Source organism: Poecilia formosa, unplaced genomic scaffold (assembly GCF_000485575.1).
Source record: "Poecilia formosa unplaced genomic scaffold, Poecilia_formosa-5.1.2 Scaffold19, whole genome shotgun sequence".
In the NCBI taxonomy this organism is placed as follows: domain Eukaryota; kingdom Metazoa; phylum Chordata; class Actinopteri; order Cyprinodontiformes; family Poeciliidae; genus Poecilia; species Poecilia formosa.
In genome coordinates, this window is record NW_006799958.1 from 1,527,067 (window position 1) to 1,545,884 (window position 18,818).

The 18,818-nt window shown below is 38.6% G+C and overlaps 2 protein-coding genes across 3 annotated transcripts; both read left to right on the forward strand.

Annotated features, from left to right (window-relative positions):
- The first annotated feature begins 7 nt into the window (after positions 1-7).
- Positions 8-6,745, forward strand: p2ry8 (P2Y receptor family member 8). 2 transcript variants are annotated; one of them, XM_016669015.1, is made up of 3 exons: positions 8-1,647; positions 4,393-4,698; positions 4,986-6,745. In XM_016669015.1, the coding sequence occupies exons 2-3, from the start codon at positions 4,406-4,408 to the stop codon at positions 5,680-5,682; spliced, it is 990 nt and encodes a 329-aa protein (XP_016524501.1). In that variant the 5' UTR covers positions 8-1,647; positions 4,393-4,405; the 3' UTR covers positions 5,683-6,745. The 2 variants fall into 2 exon arrangements, with proteins under 2 accessions (XP_016524501.1, XP_007547254.1); XM_007547192.2 differs by having other exon boundaries at positions 8-1,644; positions 4,380-4,698.
- Positions 6,746-8,393: 1,648 nt separating this feature from the next.
- asmtl (acetylserotonin O-methyltransferase-like) lies at positions 8,394-18,518 on the forward strand. Its single transcript, XM_007547193.2, has 15 exons — positions 8,394-8,497; positions 9,145-9,260; positions 10,886-11,017; positions 11,107-11,154; positions 11,252-11,316; positions 11,400-11,464; positions 11,630-11,738; positions 13,255-13,519; positions 13,596-13,790; positions 16,156-16,318; positions 17,024-17,217; positions 17,333-17,444; positions 17,534-17,674; positions 17,786-17,908; positions 18,200-18,518. Exons 2-15 carry the CDS (start codon positions 9,168-9,170, stop codon positions 18,403-18,405), a joined length of 1,911 nt encoding a protein of 636 aa, XP_007547255.1. The 5' UTR covers positions 8,394-8,497; positions 9,145-9,167; the 3' UTR covers positions 18,406-18,518.
- The last annotated feature ends 300 nt before the right edge of the window (positions 18,519-18,818 follow it).

Genomic DNA, 18,818 nt, shown 5'->3' on the forward strand with positions numbered 1-18,818 from the left:
ATTTCTTGAAATAGCTGAAAATGACTGCCGACCAACACTACCCATCCGACCTGACTGAGCCGGAGAGGATATATGCATTAGAAACAGGGTGGAAATACCCCCAAAACAGTGATACCATGCTGACATGCTTATTATGTCAAAATGCATTTTTTTTATAAATATGCAAAATGTCTGAAAAAACTGTTATCTCTGTATTGCAATGAACTATATTGAGCAGGTTGAAAAGGGGAACTAAACTCATATTGGTTTTAAAATGAAGCTGCAATCAAATGTGGAACAGGCAAGCTGTTGTGAATATTTTCTGGTGGCTCTGTAACAGATGAAAATAACAGCCTTACATGTTATGAATAATTATAAATAACATTTCAAACATTTTGGATTGATTAGTGACATGATTTTATTTATTTTTTAATATTTTATTGCTGTCAACAAAATAAACTATATATAAAAAAAAAATAAATAAATAAAAAGCCTTCCGTTATGTGAATAGACGGTATGTGAATGATTTTGTTTTTCTGCTTTCAGGTTTTTTTTTTGTGTTGAACTGTGAGAAAAAAAATAAATGTCTGTAGTAAAGAGCGTTTAGCTTTGATTCGGTTATTTTGGTTGTTTTTGGGTGAGGCTGTTTTATCTCCAAAACTGTTTATTCTGCACATGAAATGAGTCACTTACAGTCAGAGCTGTCGAGGACAGACCTGCCCTTCTCACTCTGACTGAACCAGAAGGCTGATATGGTGTGTATAGCAGGTCTGCTGCCATACACACGCCTTCCTTTGAAATCATTCTGCGTTACAACAAATTATTATTATTATTATTGTTCTTTGTGTTGTCTTTTGTCTTACCCAGAGAGATAAACACGAACTATGCCTGAAAAACTTTCCCCCAGATAAAGCAGAACTATGACAATCAACAGGAAACCAGTCGCATCAGAGCACACGTTGCATGAACTCGTGAGCGAGCCCAAGCTATCACATTCTGCCTTCACTTTAAAGCAGACTTTCTCGCCTCACACTTATATTTGTTTGTACATTGTGTCTGGGTGTGTACTTAAAAGCTTAGAAGGTAAATAACCTCACTGCTGTAATCTACATTATTTGCATGCGCTTACTATGGTTGAACCGGTGTGAGCTCACAGTCCTTTTATTTTAGTTAAGCACCTGCTCATAACAGAAAGTGATATCGTCACACATGGCATGTTGGGATTTCCCTAACAATACATATTTGTGTTTTTTTGTTTTTTGTTTTTTAGTTTCCATTGTGGTTCTTCATCATAAGCTCTTTATTAGTATCCACTGTGTTGTACTTTTTGTATGATGTGCTCTGAAAATTTACAAGTTAGTTCGGAATGGAAAACATTAACATGATGGGAGAGAAATAATGCAAGATGAATGAAGGAATCTGAGTGCTCTACGTATCGAGATCTGTTGTCCGTTGAGCTTCGATTTCAGGCGTGAATCAAACATGTGGCCGTTACTACAGTTGGTAGGATGACGGTTGTCACATGGTGCATTTCCTCTCAGTGGCACTCTATCAAGTTTAGACCACATTTCCTCACCAGCCTTCCTCAGTCAAAAGTATCTGTCCCTCCATCTACAACTGCCACACACGTGCCCACCTGCCTGGTTTGCCTCGCTGCTCACAAAGGTACGTTTTCAACTATGAATTCCAACAGTTCTGAACTTTTTGTTACTCGCAGTTCAGTGTTAATGTCAACGTGTTCCTCGTGGCACCTTTTGTTTGCTTTTAATTCTTTGCTTTTATCATCCGTACATTGTGTTATTGTGTCGATGTGTGATGTAACAACATAGGGAGTCTAATTTGGACAACATATGGCGTTCTTGTTTGTACTGAGTTACTCAACAGCAGAGAAGTGAAGCTTTTTGTAATGTACACTGTTTTTGATATCATCTACTCAACCTTACACAATAGTGATAATATGTAAAAGTGAGTTAGTGTGGATAGTATGAGGAAATCAAAAATGTTACTGTCGTGATGTTAGACACAGCGCCGTGTTAAAGTATTGAGCCATTGCCTTTTGTTTTTTTTTTTGTTTTGTTTTTTGGTCAGATTTTGCTTTAGAGCATTATAGATAAATGTTTTCTGAATATCTTTCAAAGCATTTTCATCAGGTTTTCAGAGTTGTTGTTTTCTTTTTTAATTTATTTTCCATCTGTGTATTTAAAAGACTACAAGCCTGGTTCCTCAATTTAATACCAAGACTGCTCAATAAGTAGAATTTATTAACCAATCCCTTTTCTACACCTGCCTAAAGCTGACACGGTCGGGACGGAGCTGGCGTGTAGGTCAGCACAAACTAATTTTTATACCAGTACCCATTATAGCAAATTAACAAATGTAAAATTCTGGATTAAAATACGAAGTAATTACATATTACAATAATATGATGATAATTTAACTTTTTTAACTTAATTTTTGACATTCCCTCATATCTCTTCAGTAATTTGCAGGAAATGAGAGACTTTGTCTCAGTGGCAGCACACCGTAAATATTGTCACTGTACGCAATAAAAAATGTAACGAAAGTGTCTAATTATTTTAGATATTATAGATATAATAATTATAGTGAAATTGCCACAATCTGTCTTAACACAGATATCTCTGTGGATGCATTCAGGACACTTATCAAAGGTGCTAAATGAAGCACTTTGCTGCCATCTTGTGGTCAGAGTTTGAACAATACCAGTTTATGTTTTTAACAGTCTTAAGTTGTATTTTAAAGGGGGGAGTGGGGGATATTATCTAAAATCGATTTTTTTGAGTGTTACTTCCTGATACAATGTTATTCCCTCATCATAAACAGACTTGGAGTGTTGCTTTGACTCTTCCATGAATGTTTGAGAAATCCTTAATTCTCCCATGACAGCCACTCGGGGCGCCTAAGCACTCCGCCTCGGAGCTGTAGTCTCCAAGAGGAGCTTCTGCCTCACAGAGCACCTCTCCCCCTACACTCCTCCTCTCTGCTCCTGCAGACTAGCATCAGGAACAATTAACAAACACCTGACAGAACTGCACACTTGCTGAGCTTAGCATATGAACTACTTCCTAGTGCAAGCGCTCTTAAGAATGTTGTTAAAAACTTGATGAAAAAACGCTGCTGTGATGACGTGCTGAAGGCGGTGTCAAAAAGAGCAGGAGCTTCTTAAAGAGACAGAGGCCCAATTTCAAGGCAAAATCAAATTTCTTTTAAGTTGTGTTTGAGATATACAGCATGTTAATGACAACTTAGGAAAACGTAGTTACTTGACTGTGCTATAAAAAGGTAGTGTGACTCGAAAATACATAATAATGTCCCTTTAGTTATAGACAATGGGCCAGAAGTTATTGCACAAATCATTAGCTGTAATTGAGTTTTAAAGCTCATGAAACTAGTATACTCAGTTGTGCCTGTTGTCTCTAATTTGCAACAGACACTTTTATCTGTTAAATGAGCCATGTTCAAATTAATAATCTGAGTTTGTTTTATGATCTGCTTGACGGTGACAATGCTCTCAATTTAGATTTTGAATTATTTCAAATAAAAGGAAACAGTAAATGGTCCATGTGTTACAGTGCACTAAAACAAAGTGTCACTATGTTTCTCCAAATACCCGTAACACCTTATTGGCTTACCTGCCCGAGGAATAGTGTTGCAATGAAATCTACTCAATCTAAGGCAGCATAGACTGCAAGTGGTTAAAGGAACTAAGTAGAGAGCTGGTTACAATTATTGAGAAATAAAGATAAAAAGGATGTTTCTCAGCTTTTTTGACAACCTGGAACCTCCTCTACCACCAACACCATAGCCACCACATAGGAGAGAAAGTGTTTGCGTACCATACCCATGCTGACATCCTGACTTCAAACCACTGTTACTCGCTGGGATTGACAAGATATGAGTTTCTCCTGTCAGTTGAAGACATATTGGAGCCAAATTTAATTTTAAAATCCACACTGTAAAATTTTGCAAATGTACAAAAGGTGCCAAGAGTTTGCATATGTTACCACAAATCATGCATGCCCTTTTCCTGTGTGAAAACTCCACCCGTTTGCATGTGCTTTCTTCTTGCACACAAACAACCCTGGCTGATGGAACCTGAATCTCATTTTCACACCTTAGCTTAAAAGAAAAATATGCATTGCGTGCATCACATCAGAGAAGCTGTCCGTTTTTTTTTTTTTCTCTCCCCACCTTGCGGTTTCTGGTACGTCATGTTTCTTTTTATCTTCTGCCTTTTCATTCTGATTTCACAAAAGTAACAATATGTTTGTGAAAAGAGCTGCTTGTCATCGCTATATTTCTGATGTTATCGTGTAGAAAAATGAATATGACTACCAGGGACTAAAAAAAAAACAACTCTCATGTTGATTTCTGACACACAGGTAAATGGTGACCATTCCATCTCATCATGACGGGGAATTCCAGCAAGTTGCACCTCGACAACGCCACCCTGTCACTGTTTCGGGATGTGAACACCAGCACTGTCATATCTGTTATATACATGCTTGTCACTATCATCAACTGGGTGGGAAATGGCCTGTCAATGTGGCTGCTGCTGTTTCGTACCTCCCCAAAAACGCCCTCCATCATATTCATGATTAATCTAACGCTCACCGACTTGGCTCTTGGCTCCGCCCTCCCCTTTCAGATCGACTACCAGCTCCAAGGATACAACTGGAGATTGGGGTCCAATATGTGCAGGTATTAATGCTTCAACAAGAACTTTCTATTTCTTTTCCACTGAAACAAATGGTTAGACTTTGTCACTACAAAAAAATTGCTGTTTTAAAAACTAATATTTGTTCAGATAAAATTAGCAGGTTAGTCATTTGACTTCTCAAGCTACTTCTAATGTTTCGCCATCTGAACTCTGAAAGTAACTTCCTTTTAATTGTGACCCAAAATGTCACACCTTTTCCCTGCTTTTCTTAATCCTGTAGTCAAACACAGTCTTGCTTTTTTTTTTTTTTTCCCCATTCCCCTTGCAGCTTCATGACCCTCGTTTTCTACGGCAACATGTATTGTTCTATCCTGACGATGATGGCCATCGGCATCGACCGCTACCTGGGCATCGTGAAGCCCATGAGGTTCCGGAAAAACAAGAAGAGAAAGTCTGTTGCTGTCATCAGCTGTCTTCTGATGTGGGGTTTGGTCCTGGGTGTCTTGTACCCTCTCATGACCACCGACCTGACCTACAAGGTCCCGGAGCTCCAGATCACCACATGCTTTGACGTGCTGAAACTAAGCATGCTGCCGTCCGTGGGGGCCTGGGCGGCTTTCCTGTTCAGCATGGTGTTTCTTCTCTTCCTTTTTCCTTTCTGTGTTACAATGTTCTGCTATGTTAGTGTCATACACAAGTTGTCCAGTGATTCCAAGACTGTCCAGAAAGGGAGAGCCATACGTCTGGCTGTTGTCGTTCTGCTGGTCTTCGTGTTCTGCTTTGCTCCCAACAACATCCTCCTATTGGCTCACAGTGTCCTTAGACTCTTCTACGGCAAGTCTTTGTACATGGCCTACAAGCTTTCTCTCTGTTTTAGCTGTCTGAATAGCTGTTTGGATCCTTTCATATATTACTTTGCGTCAAAAGATTTCAGGCAGAAGCTGAGAGAGATCATGAATCTCCAGAGTCTGAGTAGTGCAGACTCTATAAGGATGGAGAACAAAGAGACTTTGTATTCTGGATAAGCAGATTTATACGGTGAAGAAACATATTCAGGTGCCTTTGCGATGCCGTAACTACCCTAACAATGCAAAAAATAAAGAAAGACTTGCAAAAGAAAGCAAGTGACTAAAGGAAAGGGAGGGTTTTGGGATCTTGCAACATATGTTCTTGGTTCATATTGCAAAATCTTAATACATCTATCTCTTTCTTTAACAATAGCTTTAAAAGGTTTAAGCTGTTGGACAGTGACTAAAATGTTACTGCTCCAATCATAGTTTGTGTGTTTTCTCCATTTTATATGCAATCGAGTGGTTGGGAAATCGTGGAGTGCCACAAGCATTTATGTTGGGCCCGCAGTCACTTAGCTTGTTCACCAATCGTCAGATCTTCCGTAGGTGTTAGAAATTGTAACCCGATATCTGCAGACGTTACAGTCATACACAGAGAATAACAATGATGAATGAGTGACTGTTAGGATTGTTGCACAAAAAGGGCAGTTTCTCAGCTTACAGTGACAGAATGTATTTGACAAAAATCCTATGAAAGACCTATCCAAATATTGGTATAATATTTATATAAATTGGGCTGAACAAGTATGGATGTCAAAAAGTGTTTTACGAAGTTGTATGATAGTACAATGAAATATAATGTAACAAGCACAAAGGTCAGAAATGAGTCATCTGTGTCCATTGATCCTCGCCCTGCTTACTGTAACCAAGCAACTTCAAACCCCATAACGTCACTGTGTGATCAAACCTTCATAAAACACATTCTTTTCACTGTTTTATGATTGTACTTTACTATAAACAAACTCTGCACTCAGACGGTTGCCTTGTTTTTAAATTTGTTCAAAAATACAATGGAGTCAACATTGGAGGTTTTTGAACAACGTTCAGACAGTGGGAGCCTCAACGTTTGCTGAGAGTGTAGGATCTTGTTAATGAATACATACTAACTAAAATAAGATTTTGAACATTTTACGTTACATGAACCGATAGGATTTGCTGCTGTTTAAATGAAAGAGTGATAAACATCAACCGACAGCATGTGCTGATATTTAACATCTCTTCATGGCTGTTATTTTTGCAAAAAAATATGTAGCATCCAAAAATGTGAACTGTTATAAAAAAGAAATGTACATATTATGTTAGCCTAACATCCCCAAATAAGTTTTATCTTAATGTTGTTGGGTTTTTTTATCTGTTTATAAAAATGTCAGTGTTCTGTGGTGTTTAAATGTGTGAATTTGACAACATTGTCCTTTTGTTTTATTAAAGTGTATTAAATGATTTCCTCTCTGTTTTCAGGATTTTTTTTGTATAAAGTGATTTCTCTCTTTTTTTTGTTAATATAATCTTTGTCATTATTAATATTACTTTTTTCGTTGGTAAACAATAGAGCGGATGTGTACCTTAACATTCAGACAAGAGATGTGCTGAGGAGTTAAAAATAAGCAAATAGAGGTATTTGACAAGGGTTAGGTGCTCAAATATTGTGCCAGACAAGCAAAAAGAAATTGTATAATGCAGCACCAACGCCATATTTAAATACTTTGAATGAAGAGACCATTGAAGTAAACAAACAGCTAGTCGTCTTGAGGTTTTAATTCAATTTCCAGGTGTTATACTACCACCCGATATTCTGAATCCATTTTCAAAATTTTATGCTGTTTTTAAATTTCTCTTTTAAAAGAAAATGTGAGAGACTATTGTTTTTTGACTTCTCTCGTGCATTCAACACTATCGGTCCAGGTCTATGAGATGAGAACTGATGCCAATGCACAAGAGGAGCCGTCATCCTCTTGTGCCCCAGATTGTGGACTGCCTGACTAGCAAACAACAGTTCATCCACCTGCAGCGCTGTGTGTCAGATATTGTTGTTAGCAACACGGGGGCTCCACAAGGGACTTTCTCTGCCCCCTCTTCCGATTCACCCTTTATAGCATGGGCTTCAGCTATTTCGCTGATGCCTGCCATCTACGGAAGTTCTTGGATGACTCAACTGTGGTTGGTTGTAACTGTGGTTGGTTGTAATAGTGAGGTTGATGATGAGGTGGAGTGGATGGCTGCTGTGGGCAACTATGTTTCATGAGAACCACCCGCAGTTCAATGTGACAAAGACCAAGGAACTGGTGGTGAATCTGAGGACGAGGACTAGGATGTCAGTGATCCCTGTTTTCATCCAGGGCGTCAGTGTGGACATTGTGGAGGAGTATAAATATCTGGAACTCCATATTGTTTGTAAATTGAACTGAATTAAGAACACTGACGTTCTCTACAGGAAGGGCCACAGTTGCCTCTATTTTCTGAGATGGCTGTGAGGTCCTCCAACATCTGTTTGACCTTGCACAGGATGTTTTCTGAGTCTGTGGTTGAAGGTGCTATCCTGTTTGCTGTGGTGTTCTGGGGAAACAGGCTGCAAGTGGAGGACACCAACAGACTGATCCACGATCAAGGCCAGTGAGCTGAACTGAAATAAGCATTTTACCCTTGGGGATCAATAAAGCATATTCTAAACATTTTATAACATTCAACAAATATGATCAATTATATGTGTATTATATTATTGAATGTTATACAATGTTATGGGGGCGGGGGGGTTCAGCCTCCGCTCGCTGCCTGACAATATTTTTAGACAATATTTTCATATATTTCCTTGATCAACAAAAGCCAGAGATCGCCGCTTTCGCCGGTGAATCTGCTCCATTAGACGCCGGCTGAAGAATGGCGCGCACCCACAGGCATTTGATCCTTCACTTGTAGGCTACGTCATCACGTTGCAGCCGTCATTCGGGTTATTTTAGCAAGCTGCTCTTTCCATGTTTCCTGGCTTCTGCAGGTAAGACTGGAGACCAGCGAACAGCTATTGAATTAAATGATACGTAATTTTTCAAATTAATTCTCGTTTGCTAAGCTGAGTGATTCATAGACGTGAACCTTGCTGGTTTTGTCACGGTTTCTGTTAAGTTAGCTGATACGAGCTAGTGCTGCTTGAACTGTGTGAGTGAGGGAGTTATGAACCACAAATTTACACAAATAACTTGACATAAATACATAACTTTGCACATTTTGTCCTGAATACCATATTTACGCAGTTATAGTTAACTGATTTCAGTGGCTGCAAATGCTAGTCTGTTTATTCAGAACTTTATAAAGATGCTGCAACATAAAATTAATCTTTCCAAACTATGCAAATCTTACAGTAGACCACTGGTTTTATTTCACTGCTGAACATCACGTGATGAAGCTGAAAGTCTGTTGTTATGGCAATATATTCATTGATAATGTGTGTAAAATCAAATAAGTAAAAACAAAATAGAAACGTTCAAATAAAATCGCACACTAAAGGTGTAGCATCTATAGAAGTATATCGTGTTATACTTCCAGTGATGAACTGACAGCACAGGGTGACGTCATGTTGATCGATTATTTAAACAGTGTCTGTGTGTCTGATAGATCTGTGGCCTCTTTCCTTTCACCTCTCAGGTCAGTTGAACTCTAAGGCCACCATGGTGCTAAATCCCGTCATTTCTAAGCTGTCTGGTAAACTGGTTGTATTGGCTAGTTCCTCTCCTAGAAGACTGGAGATACTCCGCAATGCGGTATGTTTTTTACACATTTGGTTAAGTAAAGCAGCCCCTAAAACTACTACTCAGTGATTCTTGAGAATAAGGACAAAATGGGTTTTAATTTTCCCATATATTTTTTTATTATTATTTCTCAACCTTATGTATGCAAATATGACAAATAATGTTTTGGAAATGTAAAGATGCTAAGGTGCAGGCTCCCAGTTGCAACATTTGTTTTAAAAATTAAATTTTTAATGGACCTGACGCAGAACTTTGTCATCACCATCTGACAAAAATAAATATAAAATTATTTTAAAAATACCCTATTAGTGACATGTTCACTCATTTTTACAGACAAATACTTCTCAAGAAACAAAACCTAATATTTAAAACAAAAAACAACAAAAAGTCCATCTGACGGAGTTGACACTGCATGACGGAGTTGACACAGAACTGAAGGTGGTGACAAACTAGTGAGTAAAATTAAAAACTTGATAGTAATGCAATTTATGTAAAATACATTAAAATGAATTAATTGCACATTTAAGTGAGATTTGTCAACAATTTCACTGAAAGAGTCAGAAAAACTCTGATGGAGTTGACATCTGACGGAGTTGACAAAATACCAAACTACCTCAATTTATATGATGTTATTCTGAAGGAGGCCATATTGTAACTCGTCAGGTCCATGAAATCTTTACAATATACCAAAATTAAGCTTTTATTTCACAAAATTTCATCAAAGTTTTGTAAATTGCCCGTTATGGTGTTGACACGTCATGGTTGTGACAAACAACTTAGGAATAAAACAGAAGAAAAAACTAAAGAACAACATATGCTAACCAGAGCTAACTAGCCCTCTGAGCAAAGGAAGAGAAAGGAAGTAGTCATGGGGTCCTCAGAAGTTCTGGTGCCCCCAATAATGTCTGATTTTTTTTTTTTTTACATTCTTTTCATGTCTGACGGTGTTGACAAAAACTAGGGACAAATTTCAATGGAGTTGGAAAATATATAAAAAATGATTTTTAATTCAGTTTACTGATACTTTTATAATTATTTATATGACTATTTATACTTAATTGTGATCATATATAATTTTAATATTTCTTTAATTGTTTTAAACTACTATAATGTATTGAGTTCTGCTCCTGGACAAGGGCTTTTACAGGCATCATCCACCTACTACAATGTTTAAAATAAAAATAAAAATTCAGCAAACACCAGGAAAATATACATTGTTGTGCTCACATGACTCAGGTTAGTTGAGTCAGATATTTGAAAAAAATATATTTTGTGCATATTTTATTCTAATTTTGTGCTTTATCTATAGGACCTGTTTTGTCCCTATTCTCAAGAATCACTGTACTATCAAAAATATAATGTTACCAGATTTACAAAATTCATCAAATGTTATCACAGTAAATGTGTGAATTAGGTTGCTCTCATGCTCTTAGTTGTATAGTAAAATGGTATTCTGTTCAAATAGATTGTCTTTTTAAGAGATTGTGAAAAAATATGTTTGGTTTCTACAAGTTTGCCTCAGAGTTAAAGGCATCCTGCTTTCATTTGTATGTTTTTTTTTAAATTTTTTTATTTATTTAGACGCAGATGCTTACACTCTAAATCGTTCAATCGTATTTTTCTCTCGCGTGTGCTAGGGTTTACGTTTTGAGGTGGTGCCGTCTTGGTTTAAAGAAACTCTGGATAAGCGACTTTTCAAAGCCCCTCATGAGTATGCTGTTGAGACAGCCAAGCAGAAGGCCCTGGAGGTGGCCAGGAGGATGCCAGTTGTGAGTTTGGCTATTTTCTCAGTATAATACGCAAAATTGCCTTTTAAGTAAATGTTCTCATGAACACATTTTGACCTAATTTGCTTCAGAAACACTTGAAAACTCCTGACATAGTGATCGGAGCAGATACCATTGTGGTAAGACGAGAAAAGCGCTGCAGAATTTACCCACATGATGTTATCGTAAACATGTTTGTATCTAGCTGTTTATATGTTTGTGGGCCATAATTTGCAGACTGTCGACGGTATGATTCTGGAAAAGCCGGTGGACAAACAGGATGCGTACAGGATGCTGTCTAGGTATAGACTTTGCACTGTCTTACAAATTACATTGAAAATAATTTAAAAAAGTGTGATTTTTATTTTATTTTTATGTTTTTCAGTTTGAGTGGTAAAGAGCACAGTGTTTTTACTGGAGTTGCCATTGTCTTGTGTCATGAAAAAGACGGTATGTTTTAACATTATAACAGTTTTGCTTTTGGCACATTTCTAAAACTTAAAGTAAATATATATAAGTATATATCTAGTTGAGGAGATTTTTTTATTTTTAACTTTGAAATCAATTTTTTTTAATTTAAAAGTAATGTTTGAACTTTTCCTGCTCCCCTCCCAGATGATGAAGTGGACTACCAGTTGATAGACTTCTATGAAGAAACAAAGGTTAAGTTTGCAGATCTCTCACAAGATATGCTATGGGAGTACATCAATAGTGGTGAGCCCATGTGAGTATAGAAATTTGAACTTTGGGAGTCGGTATGTAATATCTACTCAGTCTGTGTGGTAACATCACAGTCCATCTTTTTCTTTTCTTTTTTTTTACTCACTATGAGGTGCATGAACTCGCCTGTTTCTGGACTTTGAAATTTGTTAAGGCTGTGTCCACCTCGTTTGATTTGGCAAGGTTTTTCCATCATCCCATCCACCAATCAGTTATCTGAAACTAACTGGGTCACAAGGGCAACAGGACCAAGAGGGAACCCAGAACCTCTCCTAAGCACCATCCAAACCATTCCCTGGCCAAATGGACTATATAATCCCTCCAGCAAGTTTTGGGTTTTGGGTTTCCTCCTGATGGGACAAACCTAGAAAACCTCCAAAGAGAGGCGCCCAGGTCCATCCTGATGAGATTCCTGAATTACCTTGACTGATGCTTTCCCATGCGTAGAATCGTCAGCTCTGTTTGATGATTCTCCACTTCTTGAGTTCTCACCTAATGGTGGAACTTCTCACACTTTTTCTCTAGAGCTGAATCAGGCAACCCACCGGAAGAAACTCATTTCGGCTGCTTGTCTCCAACATATCTTTCTTTCAGTTATGATTTGCGCCTCATAACCATCTGTGAGAGTCGGACCGTAGATGTAAATTGAAAGCACCTTCTTCACCACAGGAGATCAGATTAACGTCAAGTTCTGCTGCAAACAAAACCACAACCTGTCAGTCCATTACCTGCTTCGTCCAACCATCGTCTCGTTCAGAAGACACCAACACACTTTAGATGCTCTGCTCGAGGCCGAAACTGACCCTAAACATTTCAAGTTTTGCATGTAGATTTTTACGTGGCATTTCCTTTTTGCAAGAAAGCCGAAATGAGTCAGAGTAGATTGGGGGGGGAGCATTCGTGAACATCAACTCCCGAGTCCTGCCACAGATTTTTAATCAGATTTATATCTGGACTTTGCCTGGGCCACTCCAAGGGATACATTTGCTTTTAGTCTAGAGCTCATCTAGACCAAAAGATGAGCTCTTTTGGAACTCATCCAAAAGAGCTTATCGAACTCACCTCAGAGTTTCTACTGAGATGAAACTCTGAAGCGTTCGAGTTTCATCTCAGTAGTTCGGGGTTTACCGCCGTATGTTTAAGACAGAGTTTGACTCATCATGGCAAAGCTGAAGAAAATCTGTGAAGATGGCAGTGATTGCTATCCAGGGGACAGTGATTGCTTTCCAGGGTTTCCTTCAGGATTGCCTGAAGCAAGTCTGACCAGCTTCCATGTTCTTACTGAAGGAAAGCATCCTACAACAAGGCACTTTGAATTGCCTTGTTGCTGAAAATGAGCTATATAAATAAAATTACCTTACCTACATAGAACGATGCTGCCACCACCATGTTTCACCCTGGACAAGCCTTTTGAGGGTAGTGTGCATTGTTAGTTTTCCAACACACACTCTCTCTCGTCATATATTACTGCTTTCAGTCTATGTGATACTGTAAAGTAAAATGTTTTCTGTGTGTGTCAGGGACAAAGCTGGCGGCTACGGCATTCAAGCTCTGGGTGGCATGCTGGTGGAGTACGTCCACGGAGACTTCTTAAACGTTGTCGGGTTTCCCCTCAACCACTTCTGCAAACAATTAGACATGATGTACAACCACTGCTCTTTCATCAACCCTGAGAAAACCGAGTCTGTCTATGACAGTCATTCCACCCCGATTCTAATTGAGCAGAAAGACACCTCCACATCCATCCCCAAACCCAGCAGCCCTTCGGCCAGCCCGCTTCATAAGGTTCGTCAAGGCTGCTGCGTGTTCAAATGCTGTCGGTCTTTGGTTGATTTTGCTACAGAAACCCTGTTTCTTACAGGTGAAAAAGAAAGACAGAGAAAGTGAGGCAAACATCAATAGTTTGTCGAAACAGGATGCTGGAGAGATCAAGCTTCATAATTCTGAAACTGCCATATTGAGGAGTAGAGAGGGAGCCGTCATTGATCACAGCGAGCCTCAAAAAGGAGACTTGGAGCTGATTTATGAGCTAATGGACGGATTCAAAGCCTCAAAGGTAACAGGAGTTTCCAGCATTAATTTTACCTTTTAGCTTACAGTTTTTATTGAGAATCTCTATGCAGTAAGGACTATCGGTCATGTTTTATTCTTTTTTTTTTTTTTTTTACAAATTTGTTCTAATATTAAAGCAAAACGTTGCCGTTTTGGTGAGAACGTTGAGCCAGGTGCTAAAATGTGGTTTACAAGTTGCACTTTTGCACTTATTTTTTTTTTTAGTTGCACTGCTTCCTGTTTTTTTTTTTTTTTTTTTTTTTTTCTAAGTTTCCTGGCAACTTCATTGTGCCCATCAAAACATGCTCACGGTGATAAAACACAGCTGAGATTGATATCTTTACGTTTCTTGATGAGTAAGTGAAATATTTTGGGTTTTTCAAAGAGGATGACAATGTGGGAAAAAAAAAAATAAATCATCGTTCTTGTAAAATGTTTCAGAATTCCCCCTACAGATTTGCACAATTCTTTCTCTTTTGCTTTCTATAGAGCGCTTGCTGTAACACTGGTTCCCACAAAATGATTTTTTTTTTTTTCCACGTTGCATCAATCTCAACTCTCACTTCTTTCATCAAATGGTGCTTCGTTTTTGCTTTTGATCTCTTTCAGTGTGGCAGTTATGACTTGATTTATGTTGTTTCCAAAATGTGGTTCATGTCATTGGTGTAGGTTTGTAGAAGTATGTCACTCAATCAGTGCTGCTTTCTTATGTCAAAGATTTACTTGACACCTCCGCAGTCACACAGTCATTTTTCTGCTTCCTGGCAGCCTACATTAAAAACTCTCATGCTTTCAACAGATCACGCCTGTTTCTCTGGTTCTCACTTTCTGTTAGGGGGCTCTTTTAAAAACTTTGTTTTTTTTTACACTGTGCATCACCTTGTTAACATCACACAATCTCTTACTTGCCTTGCATATCTAATTATACCATCTATAGCTTGATTGGTGCTCTGGAAGCTCGCAGCTGGTGAGCAGATCACACCTTTTGTGTTGAAGTTAAAGCCAAAGCAATGCGTACAGAGGTTTCTTTATTTATTGAATTTTGCAACTCGAGCTTGAGCTTAAATAGTCCAGTGCATTGGAAAAGAGGCACGGTACAACTTGAACTGGGGCCCATTTCAAGCCTTTTTTTTTTTTTCTTACTTGTTCTTGCAAATTCATGCAAAAAGTGGACAGTGTTAAGCTTGACTGTTCACACTTGGCATTAAAATTCTTTATCTGATTTTTTTCGCTCCGTACACCCAAAGGGGCGTCAAAGAACACGCCCTTTGCTGGTTTGTTGAAAGACTTCAGTAAGTGGGACGTTTTAGCTTTGATGCCTTCGTAATCATTTTTCTGTGTTTGACTTTACGGTCATGGGAAATTTTTGCTGATTTAAATCACCGGCTGATTAACTGACACAGTATATTTTCCACTCGTTTCCGTTTTGTATAATTTTTTTTTTAAGCTGGTGTGAATTTGTTAATCTTTTCCGTAAGTCTAGCTCACCCACTGACTCTTTTTGGTTGCTCTAATACATTGAGTTTTTATTTATTTATTTATTTTCCTTTTTCTTAAATTACAACCCTCTTCCCTGTCACAAAACATTTCTTGAATATTGGGGGTTGACAATTTCTTACTTTGGATATGAATTTTACAGTTTCTTTCTTTTTTTTTTTTTTTTTTGCAAAGTCCTATATCATTTAAAAAAAATAATGGATAACAATATCCCACTTGCTGTAGTATTCTGGTTGCTTTCTTTTTCTTCATTGTGTTCAATTAAATAATTTAAACATTAACCATGACTCTGATTAATCAGCGCTTCATTATTTAAAAGTGTTCTGCTGGAAAAACTCTTGCAGCTTAATTATTTATGCTAACATGCAAGCTGTGAAAAAAGAACACGAAGAATAAAAAATGCTGAAATTAACAGAGCAGCACAAAGATGCTAATGTTTTTATTTATTTTTATTACTTTTTTTTTATCACCTGATAATCACTGCCTATTATTTTCGTGACCCAACATCTTTGTTTTTTCTGTGGAAACATTTTCATCAGGAGTTTCTAAAAGGTATTAATCCAACAAATAAGTTTAATTTGACTGAGACGTCAGTGTCTGATTTATCGATGCTGTTCATCAATTGCATTTCTTTTTTAAAGCAAGATTCTCGATAATATTGCTGCTGCAGGAGGAGGGTTGGCGGATCTTCAGTCCGTGCCTGTTCCTGCTCTTGTTTTGGTGTCATCTGTTTTTGCCTTCTTTTTTTTTTTGTGCGTCATTTTTGCTGAGTATCATTTTGAAAGTGCGCTTCTTAATTTATCTGTAGATCTTTTCGCCTTAATATGATTACATCTCGTGCATCGTTGCTGTATCTCCCGAAAATGTTCCAGGCGCTGTTCACGGCATCGAAGTTCTGCCTGTTTGACGTTCTGCACAAGAAGCCTGGGCTGGACGCAGAGCAGATAGCCCAGGAGATCAAAGCCTCTGTGAAGGGGACAGAGACGCTGCTGGAAGCTTGTGTGTCACTGGGGCTGCTGAAGACCAGAGATACAAGTTAGTCATTCCTCTGACGCTGTTTTTATTCCATAAGCAGCTTCACTTACTAGGTTTAAAATGGCTAAATTGGCTAATTTAGTTCAAAAAGCATATGTTATCTAGATTAATTTAACACAGTGATGTATCTCAAATGTTTTTTTTTTTTTTTTTTTTTTTTCTGTTGTTTTTATCTGGGACCACTATCACAATCAACCTGCTCCAGTAAGCATGTATTTATTCCTCACAGTTATGATTTGCGCCTCATAACCATCTGTGAGGGTCGGACACTCAAATATTAGGCTTCTCAGAAAATTTGAATATCGCACAAAAAACAATCAAGTCCTTCAAACGGAGGGTAATCTGTGAAAGCTGATCTGTAGAAGATTACTATAGATCAGAGTGCCATGCCAAGGTTTGCATAATGGAAAATTGAGTGGATGGAAAAAGTGTGGTAGAAAAAGGCACACATAAGATGCAGAGAGGACACCTGCTTTGAGAGGAGTATGAACCGCATTCAGAAGGCGTGGACTCCATCGGTTGTGAACACTTAAAAGAGCAACCACACGTCGCCCTATTTAGGGCCGCAACTTACTAAAATAAGTTACTCTGTGTGTAATAAATCTACATCTAAGTTTCATTGATGGAACTTAATTTCGGAATTTATGTTTCGATAACATTTGAAAAAAAAAAAATATTTGTTTTTGTTATTGTTTGTTTGAGCAGGACGCCCAAAACCTGGATTTGAGAACGCGGACGTGGCCTCGTGTTTCCTGCGCTCAGATTCTCGTTTCTCGCTGAACGCCTACATTCTTCACTGTAATGACACATTGTGGCCCGTTTTCTCTCACCTCGAAAGCGCGGTGCGGGAGGGAACTAGCCAGCGTGGGAAGGTCAAGGCATCTACAGAGATTTGTCAGGTGATCATCTTGCAGTTCACTATCTGATTGATGCGGTGTAGATGAAACTTTCTGCAAAAAGCTTACCGCATTGATATACCATACTGCTTGTTTTTTTTTTTTTTTTCTTTTATAGGAAGCCAAGCTGAGATTCATGCATGCCATGCACAGCTCTGCTAAAGTGGCAGCTGCGGCCGTGGCGACGGCCTTTGACCTCTCCAGCTACAAAACGGCCTGCGACGTGGGCGGTAAGAAATGAAGGGACGAGGAAAATGAGCTCGCCGTTTTTCCCAATGAGAAAACGTTCGTCCGCTTACGATTTTCTCGGTTTTGCCAGGATGCACCGGCGCCTTCGCGTACGAGTTGACTAAAACCCACCCCGACCTGTCTGTGGCTGTGCTCGATTTGCCTGCCGTTGTGGAGATGAGTGGGCCGTTTCAGCGGCAGCACGCAGACAAAAGGGTCACTTTCAAAGCTGGTTAGTTGTCAATCATGTTGTTTTCAGTTACTAGATGTCGTAGTGATGTAGTGATGGAGCCAGAGCTCTCATTTGCACTGTAAATTCCCCGTTTCCCTGCTGTTCGGACAGGAGACTTCTTAAAAGACGAGTTGCCTAAAGCGGACTTGTACATCCTGGTGAGGATTCTCCATGATCTGAGCGACGAGAAGCTGCATATTCTGCTGAGGAGAATTTCAGATGCGTGCACTCCAGGTATAAAAGCTAAAAATAATTAAGAAAAAAAGGCAAATTGTGTATAGTTTCTTTGTATTTAATGTTGTTAGACTGTTAAAAACAATTAGAAGCACTAAGCCGAGTGTTGTTGGAATATAAAATCAAAAAAATCAACTGCTGCTTTGTTAGCATAAAGGAGCAGCGCGGGGCTCTCTGTGAAACCTGTGCGAGGAAACAGCCGAGCCAAAGCGCCTGCTCGCTTATACGGTGATTTATTCTTTCTGTTCGTGCTCTTAACGTTGCATGTTTGCATATACTTTCTGCCGCCAGGCTGTGGCCTCCTGCTGAGCGAGATCTTTCTGGATGAAAACAGAAGCGGCCCGAGCCGAGGGCTGCTGCAGGCTCTCAGCATGAGCGAGGGGAAGCAGCGGAGTGCGGCGGAGTACAGTCGGCTTTTGAAGGGTCACGGTTTCATAACGGCACAAGTGAAGCACACGAACAACCTTCTGGATGCAATGCTCTGCACCAAGGCGTAGCAGACTTGCACCCTTACCTACATTTAGAGCTTTGTGATGTTGGTTATGATGAAGGATGTTGTTGAACTTTGCCAATATTAAACACTAACTTTTGTTTTTGTTAAATATGAAAATAAGTGAAAGATGTCCTTATTTCAGGCTGAACTCTTTATGTACAGGATGTCAGATTTTGCACTATTCTGAAGATTATTGAATTAAGATTGTTCTGTTGTGCCAACTCTAAAATGAAGACATTTAACAGCTGCATGTAACACTTTCCTAAATCTAGTAACTTTATCCAGACTTTGAAAATTCAAATTATTCATCAAACGTTTTGTTACATAATGAGTCTCTTCACAACTATGTCTGCTGGAAGTAATATTTTGTTTTGATTAAATAATAATGTAAAATTCCCTCATGTCAGAAATAAGGTT

Bases quoted from the DNA above. Each gene is read 5' to 3' on its own strand.
- p2ry8 (XM_016669015.1), top strand. From the start codon at position 4,406: ATGACGGGGAATTCCAGCAAGTTGCACCTCGACAACGCCACCCTGTCA. The intron at 4,699-4,985 runs GTATTAATGCTT...TTCCCCTTGCAG, and splicing joins TTGGGGTCCAATATGTGCAG to CTTCATGACCCTCGTTTTCT.
- asmtl (XM_007547193.2), top strand. From the start codon at position 9,168: ATGGTGCTAAATCCCGTCATTTCTAAGCTGTCTGGTAAACTGGTTGTA. The intron at 11,018-11,106 runs GTGAGTTTGGCT...AATTTGCTTCAG, and splicing joins TGGCCAGGAGGATGCCAGTT to AAACACTTGAAAACTCCTGA. The intron at 17,909-18,199 runs GTATAAAAGCTA...TTCTGCCGCCAG, and splicing joins TTCAGATGCGTGCACTCCAG to GCTGTGGCCTCCTGCTGAGC.